The sequence below is a fragment of the Anolis carolinensis genome, chromosome 3 (assembly GCF_035594765.1).
Source record: "Anolis carolinensis isolate JA03-04 chromosome 3, rAnoCar3.1.pri, whole genome shotgun sequence".
Classification (NCBI taxonomy): Eukaryota; Metazoa; Chordata; class Lepidosauria; order Squamata; family Dactyloidae; genus Anolis; species Anolis carolinensis.
The window spans coordinates 165,608,352-165,621,482 of NC_085843.1; the positions used below are offsets into that span (position 1 = coordinate 165,608,352).

Consider the following 13,131-nt stretch of genomic DNA (forward strand, 5'->3'; position numbering starts at 1 on the left):
AAGCTAAGAATTGCAAAATTTACATAAAATAGGCTGCTCGTAGTTTTTGAAAATCTGTATATTTTTCAAACTGTTAAGGATGCAGCAGTAAAGCTGGGTTTTGAGAAATCTCAGAATCCATGCAAGTACAAATGTTTAAATTAGAAAAGCAATTTATACTATCCATAAATAAGGAAGAGACTACTATAATATAAGATTATAAATATACAGTAGAGTCTCACTTATCCAACATAAACGGGCCGGCAGAACGTTGGATAAGTGAATATGTTGGATAATAAGGAGGGATTAAGGAAAAGCCTATTAAGCATCAAATTAGGTTATGATTTTACAAATTAAGCACCAAAACATCATGTTATACAACAAATTTGACAGAAATAGTAGTTCAATACACAGTAATGCTATGTAGTAATTACTGTATTTATGAATTTAGCACCAAATATCATGATATATTGAAAACATTGACTACAAAAATGTGTTGGATAATCCAGAATGTTGGATAAGCGAGTGTTGGATAAGTGAGACTCTACTGTACAAGTATAAATGCAATGACTTAAGTATAAGCAACAACATACAGTAGAGTCTCACTTACCCAACACTCGCTTATCCAACGTTCTGGATTATCCAACACATGTTTGTAGACAATGTTTTCAATACATCATGATATTTTGATAATCCAGAACGTTGGATAAGCAAGTGTTGGATAAGTGAGACTCTACTGTATATTTAAAAAATATACAGCAGGTGGAATGGCCCATTTATTGACTTTTAGCGTACGGTACCTAAACATTCTTCTAGCAAATAGTAAAAAAGGAAAAGAAAATATTTCCACAAGGGTACTAAAACATCAGTAACAGTGCAGCATATTAATAAGACAGAATCAAATTGTTTACATACTTCTAAAGTTAGAAGAAAGTACCCAAGTATAAAGCTAAAGCAAGTTATTACAAGTTTAGATTTGTGCTGAATGTGTTATTGCCGTTACATGTCCTGCTGCCATCAGTCTAACCAGTGTCAGTTCAGGACAGCAACATGAATGTGGATTAAATTATAGCAGCCTTGCAGGAGGGAGAGGCACACTGTGACCCCATTATCTGTGATTTTTATGCTTAGAGAATGCAACCATTTTACACATTACAATGAATGACAGAATGTGCAAATGTGCAAATATTTCTTTTGAGATTATGGGAAGCAGGAAGCAATTAAAGCCAAAAATGTTAAGAATGAAGAAATCATTTAACAAAAGCAATTACGTTAGGTATATAAACTACTCAGTCTTCAAATTATTATTCCAAATGTTAGTTCACCACACACAAGAATCCATCAGGGCTCGGTATGCTTTTTAAATAGCAACTATATGTATTATTTCACAACTGAAAAATCAATCATTATACGCAACATCTGGGGATCATTAATAGCTTATTCCGCAGCTGGATTAACAAAATCAGAAAGAGGCTGGTCCAAAAATCCAAAACATTTCCAGATTTCTCATTTAAAAACACTTCAGATTTATGCTAACAAGAAAGGGAAAGAGCTTTTTATATATGAACAGGGGACAGATTCGTGCACAGACATAAATATAGCATAAAACATTATTCATTAATCACCCTTCCCTGTGGCCATGCCTTGTTTTTTTTTTGTTCTGTGAAAGCTAAGAATCGCAAAATTTACATAAAATAGGCTGCTCATAGTTTTTGAAAACCTGTATATTTTTCAAATTGTTAAAGATGCAGCAGTAAAGCTGGGTTTCGAGAAATCTCAGAATCCATGCAAGTACAAACGTTTAAATTAGAAAAGCAATTTATACTATCCATAAATAAGGAAGAGACTACTACAGTAGTCTCACTTATCCAACCTAAACTGGCCGGCAGAATGTTGAATAAGCGAATATGTTGGATAATAAGGAGGGATTAAGGAAAAGCCTATTAAGCATCAAATTAGGTTATGATTTTACAAATTAAGCACCAAAACATCATGTTATACAACAAATTTGACAGAAAAAGTAGTTCAATATGCAGTAATGCTATGTAGTAATTACTGTATTTACAAATTTAGCACCAGAATATCACCATGTTTTGAAATCATTGACTACAAAAATATGTTGGATAATCCAGAATGTTGGATAAGTGAGACTCTACTGTATTTGCATCTGTGGCCCCTTCCACACAGCTGAATAAAATCCCACATTATCTGTTTTGAACTGGGTTATATGGCAGTGTGGACTCAGATAACCCAGTTCAAAGCAAATATCATGGGATTTTCAGCCTTGATATTCTGGGTTATATGGCTGTGTGGAAGGGCCCTGTATTTTCAGCTTGAGAAGTGGGAAGTGATATGTGAATGTGTATTTTGTGGTGGGGAGATTCATGTGATTTAATGTGTGTGTGTATGTGTTGCGTTGTGATGTGATGTGTTAGCCTGTGTTATATAGAACCGTATATTGGAGTTTGTAATCCATATTGATAGATTATATTAAACTATAAATATGTTTTTAAAAAATCATGTCAAGATCAGAACATGGTTGAATGGTCTGACCTTGGCATGTTTAAGATGCATCACAATGCCACACCAGGAAAACAGCATACTTTTAAAAACATGGGAAAGAATAAGAAAAGTGTGATTTGAAATCTTATTAGTCAATGGAATCTTATTAGTCAATGGAAAACTGCAGAAGAGATCACTGTATGGGCTAGATCAAGTTGTAAAACAGAATAGTAATAGCCGAAACATAGAGAGGAAGCAAAAAGAAAGAAAGAAAGAAAAAAGAAAGAAAGAAAAGAAAACCCGAACACAGCCCGTAATCAAACTAACAACTCAGTGAAAGAACAGCTCAGAAGGAGCCGAAATTGAAGCTACTGCAGTGACGGATGAAAAGGAACAACAGAACTTGGCTGGAACTGTGCTAATATGCTATCTAGAGCAGTGTTTATTTATTTTATTTATTTATTTACAGTATTTGTATTCCACCCTTCTCACCCCAAAGGGGACTCAGGGCGGATCACATTATATACATATAGAGCAAACATTCAATGCCCATATACACATAGAACCGAGACAGAGACAGACGCAGAGGCAATTTAACCTTCTCCTGAGGGGATGTTCGATTCTGGCCACAGGGGGAGCAGCTGCTTCATCATCCACTCTGACCGCACTTCCTCATTCTGACATCGTAAATTAGTTAAATTTGCCTCCCCACTTTATAAGTAGTACCTTATTTTCTACTTGATAGATGCAACTATCTTTCGGGTTGCTAGGTCAGCAATGAGCAGGGGCTATTTTTTATTTTTTAATTGATGGGTGCTCACCCCGCCACGGGCTGGCCTTGAACTCATGACCTCATGGTCAGAGTGATTTATTGCAGGAGGCTGCTCACCAGCTTGCGCCACAGCCCGGCCCTTGGGGTTGGGACTCCTGGGGGGGGCACGAGGGGTGTGTGTGTGTCAGGAGTCACCAAAGACCATCAGAAAACACATATTTCTGAAGGTCTTAGGAATCCCATCTGATGAGGTGGCTGGTCTAAAGTGGACATGAGGGTCCGGTTGCCCCCATATTTTTTCTCTCAATGCACTACAAGGCTTGTGAACTTCAAAGGCAAATGGTGCTTTCTTTCACAATGGATTTTGGAGGTTTGAAATGGATCCTTTCATTGCAAATCATGATTCCAAGAAAGTATTTCCCATTCCTACAACCCTTTAAGGTAGCTTTGTTTATGAGACGGTGGTTAGCCCAAGGTCACTTGATAAGCTTTGTTGCTGGATGTGGAGATGAAACTGGGAGCCCTTCTACACTGCCATATAATCCGAATATTAAAACAGATAATCCACATTATCATCTTTGAACTGGATTATGACACAGCAGATAATATGGATTTTATATGGCAGTGTAGATGGGGTCTCTACATCACAGCCTGATATTTAGGAGCCTCCGATGGCCTAGGGGATAAAAGCTTCATGACTTGAAGGTTGGGTTGCTGACCTGAAAACTGCCAGGTTCGAATCCCACCCGGGGAGAGCGTGGATGAGCTCCCTCCGTCAGCTCCAGCTCCATGCGGGGACATGAGAGAATCCTCCCACGAGGATGGTAAAACATCAAAACATCTGGGTGTCCCCTGGGCAATGTCCTTGCAGATGGCCAATTCTCTCACTTCAGAAGCAACTCCGGTTGCTCCTGACACGAAAAAAAAAAGCCTGATATTCACACCACTATGTCGCACTGTATCAAGTTATTAAGAATACCAAGAAACTGGGCAACATATTTCCACATGGGAATTAGCCTTAAAATGTTAAGTATTTGTAAAAAAGAAAAAGTATAAAAAAGAGTGTTGTACTACTTTTTATGTTTCTATCTCCAATTGAATCTTTGGACTGTAATAAAGTTTTGATTGATTTATGTTCCTATCTGACTGCTCTTTCTTTGCTTCAAGTCATAAGCCTTTCTCTTCATGGTTTAACCCATAGAGCATCTACTGGAAATTAATGACGCCCTTCAAGTTTTCATTTCTCTTATTGGGCAGTAAAGCACAAAACATTTTCAAAAGCTTACTCAAGAATATCAACCAAAGCCTGAATCATAACCAGCTTGTAAAATTGCTTTACTGATATGTTTCTGTTTCAGAGAAATTACAAGCCTGCCCAGAAAAAAAGCCATCTTTTTAGGGATATTTTGCCGTCCTCGCCAGTGTGGGTGTTTGAAAGGAAATGAGTGCATGGATGGAGTCTAGTCATGCGTGAATGCAAATAAAGTGGGATCATGATGAAGAACCGGTCCCCTTTGATCTCCTGTTTGTGGCCTTTCATATAAAGGGTGAAGTTGCTAGTAATACAGATCTGCCTCCTGGCTGACTGAGAGAAAGCTGCTTCCTATTAAACTGTTCAGAATATTTGTGGACCTACAATTTTATGCAACATCTTAATTCAGAAAAGTTTTGTCTCTCAGCGGATCACTAATATAGTAAAGGTAAAGGTTTTCCCCTGATATTAGGTCTGGTCGTGTCCGACTCTGGGGGTTGGTGCTCATCTGCATTTCTAAGCCGAAGAGCCGGCGTTGTCCGTAGACTCCTCTAAGGTCATGTGGCTGGCATGACTGCATGGAGCGCTGTTAACTTCCCGCCGGAGCGGTACATATTGATCTACTCGGGCTCGGGCTGTGGCGCAGGCTAGAGAGCAGCTGCAATGAATCACTGCAATGAATCACTCTGACCAGGAGGTCATGAGTTCGAGGCCCGCTCGGAGCCTATGTTTGTCTTGTCTTTGTTCTATGTTAAAAGGCATTGAATGTTTGCCTATATGTGTAATGTGATCCGCCCTGAGTTCCCTTCGAGGTGAGAAGGGCGAAATATAAATGCTGTAAATAATAAATAAATAAATATTCACTTTTACATGTTTTCAAACTGCTAGGGTGACAGAAGCTGGGGCAAACAGTGGGAGCTCACTCCGCTCCCCAAATTCGAACCTCCGACCTTTCGGTCAACAAGTTCAGCAGCTCAGTGGTTTAATCTGCTGCGCCATCAGGGGCTCCAATCACTAATATTGGTTACTGAAAATACTTGGGACCAGAAGAGCTTTAGATCTCAATCTCTCTCTCTCTCTCGGAATATCTATGTTTACATGTACGTACATAATGAGGTCTCTTGATGAAAACTTTTGCCATATTAGGTATCAACTGATAACTGTGTTGCCAAGATATTACAAACTGAATATTTCTGTTCTCATCACTTTGGAGAAAATTCTTAGCATAGTTCTTTAGGATTTTGGGAGTTACAGTTCACCTGAATCTAGAAAGCACTGAATCCAGCGGATGTCAGATCTGAACCACACTTGGCACACAGACCCAACATGGTCAACTGTGCATACAGGCCTGGTTTCGGGGTGATTGACCTCGGATCTGGGAGTTGTAGTTCACCCTTTTCCAGAGAGCCCTGAACCTAGCCGACGATAGATCTGGACTAAACTTGGCACACAGACCCAATATGGCCAACTGCGAATACTGGCAGGGTTTGGGGGTGATTGCCCTGGGAATCTGGGAGTTGTAGTTCATCCTGAACCCAGCCAAGGATGGATCCAGACCAAATTTCAGTGATATTACCTAACATGCCAAAAACAAATAATGCCTTCCGATAACCCAAGCACTGCCGGGTCCCCAAGCTAATAATGAATAAATCTTGCCAAGAAAGCACCATGAAAGTATTGTCATAAGTAAGAAACGATGTGAAGGCACACAACAACATGTACAGAACCTATGTTTTATTACTATAAATAATGCTATCTTGTTTTATTTAAACTTGGTCTTTGGGATCATCTCGTTTATGCCAGTTCTTTAAGTTGATCCAACCTCTGTGGGCATCTCAAATTCCTTCGCTCCTCTTAAGAAAAGAAGCTCTATAAAGATTTTTGAAAATTCAAGGCATTTGACTTATTTTTACATGATGTGAACATTCTCTCACATTCCCGTAATCTAGTCTACCCTCAATCTCATTGATAAACAACAGTGCCTTTAAGTAATCCATTTGTCTACTGTACCACCAGGCCTCTGTTTAGATTTAGCTGTCATCACTTTATACATGTGACATCAATCTACATGGCATCTGTGTAAACTGTTTGCGTAACCCAGTGTAGTACACTTTATTGCCTTGTCTTGTGCTTTATCAGCTGCATGCCATCAATGTATTGAAAGTGACACAGAACATTTGGCAATACATAGCCATATTATACCATAGGATCAGATTGGCTACATGCTATTAAATTACTCAGAAGACCCTACAGTCTTTAGTATATTTTAGGTTCAATCCTCCAAACATAATTACTCTCCACCCTTTAATGACCTCAGCAAGTCATCCTTGGAGAATGGCCAGGTTTGCTAATAAGAATGGATATAAAATTAAATCACATTTTTACTATCCATAATCACAAAGCGGAAAGGTCAGTTTATTAGTTTTAGGAATTACTATATTTACCCAGTATTATTTAGGTTGACACAAATGATTTGAGTGGAAGAAAAGTTTGATTAGTATAAGTAAAGGTAAAGGTTTTCCCCTGTCCAGTCGTGACCGACTCTGGGGGTTAGTGCTCATCTCCATTTCTAAGCCGAAGAGCCGGCATTGTCCGTAGACACCTCCAAGGTCATGTGGCCAGCATGACTGCATGGAGCGCCGTTACCTTCCCGCCGGAGCGGTACCTATTGATCTACTTACATTTGCATGTTTTCGAACTGCTAGGTTGGCAGGAGTTGGGGCTAACAGCGGACGCTCATTCTGCTCCGGGATTTGAACCTGGGACCTTTCGGTCTGCAAGTTCAGCAGCTCAGTGCTTTAACACACTGCGCCACCACCAGAATAGCCAGAAAATAATTTTGGTGGGAGGGGGGTTGAATTTATTTTTTTGGCAAATCATGATTTTTTGGCAAATCCATAACACAAAATAATTTAGAAATCAGGCTCCATCGATAAACTTCAGTGGACACTCATAGGGATTTGGTTAATCAGTAAAAATTCATGAGTAAACCAGGGTTTTTTTTAAATCTGAAAATTGGGGGGGGGGGGGTTGAGCCCCTAACCCCCCTCCTGCTACAACCCTGACTATCCATAATCTTCCAAACCTGTTTTGCACCAAACTGCAAAACTTGTTTTGCACTAAATTTAAAAAAATGCTGATCAGATCTGACTTTCCATAAATATCTTCACAATTTTACAGAAATACCAAGTTTGTTCAAAACTAGTTGAGAAATGTGCATTCAAAGAGAGAGAGGGAAAAGAAAGGAAATGAAAAGAACTCCAATTGTTTGCTTAGGAGGTACCCTGAGTTCACACAGTTGAGAGATCACATCCAAACCTTTAGTGCAGTCTTTGTTTTGGATGGATTAGTTAACACTCCAAATTTGCTGACTTTGGGATCAAGCATTTGTACAGCACAACAGAAAATACAACAACCAGATATCTATTTTATTAGACAGGAAATGATCAATTTCAAGCATTTGCTAGCAAAATTCCATGATGAAGAAGACTACATTCTGGTTGCAATATAGAAACAAAACACTTAAGAAACTGTGCCATAAATGGAAGCAGGATTCTTGTGAATTATAATGCACCAAGTTTGGAGTTTTTGCTCACAGTCTTAAGAAACACATAACTCTGTGTAGGCTGGCTGGCACTAGAAACAAATCATGGCAGCATTGTGTGCTTAAGAAAGGTCTTCTGTAAGTGTTAACAAAGTTTATGAAATAGCTCCAGTTTTCCACAATAGTCAGGCAACTGAAACCTCTAATAGTATACCACATAATATTTGTATTAGCACCTCAACTATGGCAAACTGAGTTATGTTTTTATGAGCTAGCCAGCTGAAACCTCATAATAATTTATCTCATGCATGAGCTTATCTCCTACTTGAAGCCAGCAATCCTGGGAAGTGTATTGCCAAATCAATTTCCAGAAGCAACCATAGAAATACATTTGTGCTTGCTAAATCCACATTGAGCACACACAGAGACTAAAAATCACTGATGACAAAAGAATAGCAGTGACACAGAGCTCATAAAAGCTACAGTTTTGTATTACAGTTCTCTAAATTCCTCAGCTAAGGTGGCAACTGGAAGAGGGAACTTTCCAAAGACCTGTTGAGTGGTTGTCATATTTGCATTCATTGCGGCTGTATGAAATAGCAGAAAGAAGATCACAAGTACTCTAATACCATCTGACACAAGGCAGCTAATATAATAATAGCCAGCGATAATCACTAGGTAGTTGCAAAATAATAATGTTACATAGCACCGGGTGATTATTAGAGAGAGAGCTGTAACTCTGATCTGTTTTAGAATAGTTGACCCCAGCATAGTGGAGCGATATGATAATTAAACTCTATTTAGTTGTGTATATCAGAGGTGAGGAATGTGTGACCTTCAAATATTTCCAAAGTAAGACTGATAGTTTCTCACTACTAGTAATGCTGAATAATGCAGATAGGACAGTGGTTCTCAATCTGTGGGTCCCCAGATATTTTTGGCCTACAACTCCCAGAAATCCCAGCCAGGTTACCAGCTGTTAAGATTTCTGGGAGTTGAAGACCAAAACATCTGGAGACCCACAGGATGAGAACTACTAAGATTGGAAGTCAAGCCCAGCAACATCTAAAGGGCTACACATCCTCTAGCTTTGGAGCATATGGTGGTAAGTATGTATCATCAGGAGCCCCGGTGGCGAAGTGTCTTAAAGCACTGAGCTGCTGAACTTGCAGACCGAAAGGTCCCAGGTTCAAATTCCGGGAGCGGAGTGAGCGCCTGCTGTTAGCTCTAGCTTCTGCCAACCTAGCAGTTCGAAAACATGCCAATGTGAGTAGATAAATAGGTACTGCTCCGGTGGGAAGGTAATGGCGTTTCATACAGTCATGTTGGCCACATGACCTTGGAGGTGTCTACGGACAACGCCGGCTCTTCAGCTTAGAAATGGAGATGAGCACCAACCCCCAGAGTCAGACATGACTGGACTTAACGTTACATATTCCATACCAGATCTCATATTGCAAAAGTGGCGAATTAACTAGTCCTAATATGGGTTTAGAAAGGCCATTCCTGTAGTGGTAGTGGTGTCTCCATGATCAAACATTAAGACAAACATATCATAAGTTGCGTATTCAGTTATGCAACTCCATACACACAGACATCACACAAAATACCACCCTTGTATTTTCTCTGCAAATGTGCAATATGACTCATTCTAGCACAACAATATTACTGGATATGGACCAAGAAAAGAACATTACACCAATTAGTACAGCTGTCTAGAGTATATGAAGAAATACACACTTTGAAGCTCCTTTCATTATGTACCTCAGGTGTTTTTGGTTAATTTGGGAAAGGCTTCGATGGCCTAAATTCTGCCATGCATTGTCCTGAGGTAGGGACTGAGTAGAATGCATTTTATCTATATATATAAAAGGGTAATGAAATTTTGGCCTAGGACAAAACAACAAAGCTACACATCCCAGAAACACTAAACTTGGCAGCAAAACCCCTCATCCATGCCGCTACGTTCATACAACAAAAAGAAAAGAAATTAAAGTCCTAATTATAGGGAGAGGAATAATTGTTTTTATCCAGTTGCTGCCAGTTAGAAGACTAAGCTCCACCCACTTGGTCTGCTGTCAGTTAGATGGATAAGCTCCACCCACTTGGTCTCCTAGCAACCCACTCAGCCCAGGTCCACTTCAATCAGGCCACTTCCACACTGCCTATAAAATACAGATTATCTGATTTCAACTGGATTATATGACAGTGTAGACTCAGGATTAGCACCAACCCCCAGAGTCAGACATGACTGGACTTAATGTCAGGGGAAAACCTTTACCCTTTACCTTAAGTACCACCAATTCCTCAATATTTTATTTCCCATACCACCAGACTTCGCCACAGCAACGCGTGGCCAGGCACAGCTAGTGCTTAATATAAATAGTGAAAGGATGCCTCCCAATTCCCGCCTGGAACGGAGCCCCAAAGCCTCTCCAGCACAGCTGCTTTCAAATCTCCATCAAATGAATAAGGCCTCAAACACATACCTGAATACTGCCAGTGGAAGCAAATGGAAATCCTATAGAGTAAGCAGTTTAATGACTGTAGTCATAGCAAATTTTTAAAGCACTTCTGTGCCCTATTGAAAATAAGCTTTTGTGAATCAGGGTTGATTATATGCAGGAACACACTTCAGCAGCTCAAAGAGGTGGCCTACTTGCATGAGTGATACGACTTGGGAGCTGTATATTCAGTAAGAATGAACATTATTTTTTTCATGAAAAGTAAAAATATGATGCTGCAACTTAGAAGGAAACTATTGTCTGAAAGTAAACCTTAAAGGTTCTTCCATCAAGGCCCTTGAAAGGGTTTCTAAGCCCAACAAGGACAATAAAAACAACGGTGGGAATGGAATGGATGGAAAGACAGAGGTCTATGGAGAGTTTCCAACAAAATGCTAGAGAGGCTACTCACTTTATGATTTCAGACCTGAAAAGCAAATTGAAAAATTGCTTGCCTCTTCAGCAGTGTTAACAACTGGAGTGGAAATGGAGAAGCATTACTCAGCTACATACATAACCTATATATGTACAGCTTTGTCAGAATAAAGCAATTGAGCTTTGAATTAAAAGACTTTGGCACTGTTCCACATGGGGCAGCACAATTAAAAATATGTGGTACAAAAACTATTAAATTATAACTGTTTTTTTTCATTTCTATATCCGTATCTTAATGCATTTGATCCGTTTTTAATTTGTATTGTGTCAGTATATCAGGAGAAAGGCAGGATAAAAATAAAGTAAATAAAGTACCGTATATACTCGAGTATAACATGACCCGAATATAAGCTGAGGCACCTAATTTTACCACAAAAAGCTGGGATAACTTTTTGACCCGAGTATAAGCCAAGGGTGGGAAATGAAGCAGCTACTGGTAAATTTCAAAATAAAAATAGATACAGTAGAGTCTCACTTATCCAACACTTGCTTATCCAACATTCTGGATTATCCAATGCATTTTTGTAGTCAATGTTTTCAATACATAGTGATATTTTGGTGCTAAATTCGTAAATACAGTAATTACAACATAACATTACTGCGTATTGAACTACTTTTTCTTTCAAATTTGTTGTTAAACATGATATTTTGGTGCTTAATTTGTAAAATCATAATCTAATTTGATGTGTAATAAGCTTTTCCTTAATCCCTCCTTATTATCCAACATATCCGCTTTTCCAACGTTCTGCCAGCCCATTTATGTTGGATAAGTGAGATTCTACTATACCAATAAAATTACATTAATTGAGGCATCAGTAGGTTAAATAATGTATATATATGGATACAGATATACAAGTACATGGATCTATATGTATATAGGATTTGCAAGGACCTGCAAACATATGAGGGGAATGAGCACCAACCCACAGAGTCAGACATGACTGGACTTAATGTCAGGGGAAAACCTTTACCCTTTACCTTAACAACCACCAATTCCTCAATACTTTATTTCCCATACCACCATACTTCGCCACAGCAACGTCTGGCCGGGCACAGCTAGTTGACTTATATATGACTGCTGCTTATCCATTATTCCCGTCTTTGACTTAGGAAAAACAGGAGCAATTTCAACAGCAAAATGGTTTTTAACTAGCAACAGTATGAAAAGAAAAATGACTTACCGAACTCATCACATATGCTCTCATTGTCAATAAGAGTTGGGTGTTCAAACGTGTCTCGACAGTAGAGGATCTGTGGGTTTTTGCTAATGACAGCAACGCCGCCGAGGGCTAACGCAAACTGGTCTGCTTGTACCGAGGACGGCTTGCCCTGGATGCGTTTCAGCATGGACCGGTAGCGACAGTATTGAGGATAGCTGAGGATCAGCACATTTGCATCTTCATCATCCTCACCTGAAAGAGATGTAGAATGCAAGAATGTTATTCATTGCCTCAGTTGCCACGTTGTATTAAACATAAATCAGATTTGGAAAGATACGTCAGATTTTTAGCCCCAAACTCTTTGCACTGTTCTCCAGAGAACACAAGAGATTAATTCTTGAGTCTTTTGCAACCATCTAAAACAGGGGTCCCCAAACTTTTTAAGCAGACTGTTGAGGGGCCGAATTATCATTTAAAAAAAAATACAAACAAATTCCTATGCATACTGCACATTTGTAGTGCAACAACAACAACAACAATGAAAGAACAATACAATATTTAAAAATGAAAACAATTTTAACCAACATAAACCTATTAGAATTTCAATTGAAAGTGTAACACAATATTAGCATTATATATTACTATATTGAACTATACCACTATACTATTATATAATATGTAATATATAACATATAATTAATATTATTATATGGTATTACTACTAGTATTATATTGTATAACATATGATTATCATCAATATTATACAGTAGAGTCTCACTTATCCAACATAAACGGGCCGGCAGAACGTTGGATAAGCGAATATGTTGGATAATAAGGAGAGATTAAGGAAAAGCCTATTAAACATCAAATAAGATTATGATTTTACAAATTAAGCAACAAAACATCATGTTATACAACAAATTTGACAGAAAAAGTAGTTCAATACACAGTAATGCTATGTAGTAATGACTGTATTTACGAAT

The 13,131-nt window shown here is 38.7% G+C and overlaps 1 protein-coding gene across 3 annotated transcripts in view; it reads right to left on the reverse strand.

Moving 5' to 3' along the window:
* Positions 1-13,131, reverse strand: part of arid5b (AT-rich interaction domain 5B) — a 356,167-nt gene that overhangs the window by 144,252 nt on the left and 198,784 nt on the right. For all 3 annotated transcript variants that reach the window (XM_062975777.1, XM_062975778.1, XM_062975776.1), the window contains one exon: positions 12,170-12,400. In XM_062975777.1, coding sequence (XP_062831847.1) covers positions 12,170-12,400 — 231 coding nt within the window. The remainder of the gene's footprint in view (positions 1-12,169; positions 12,401-13,131) is intronic.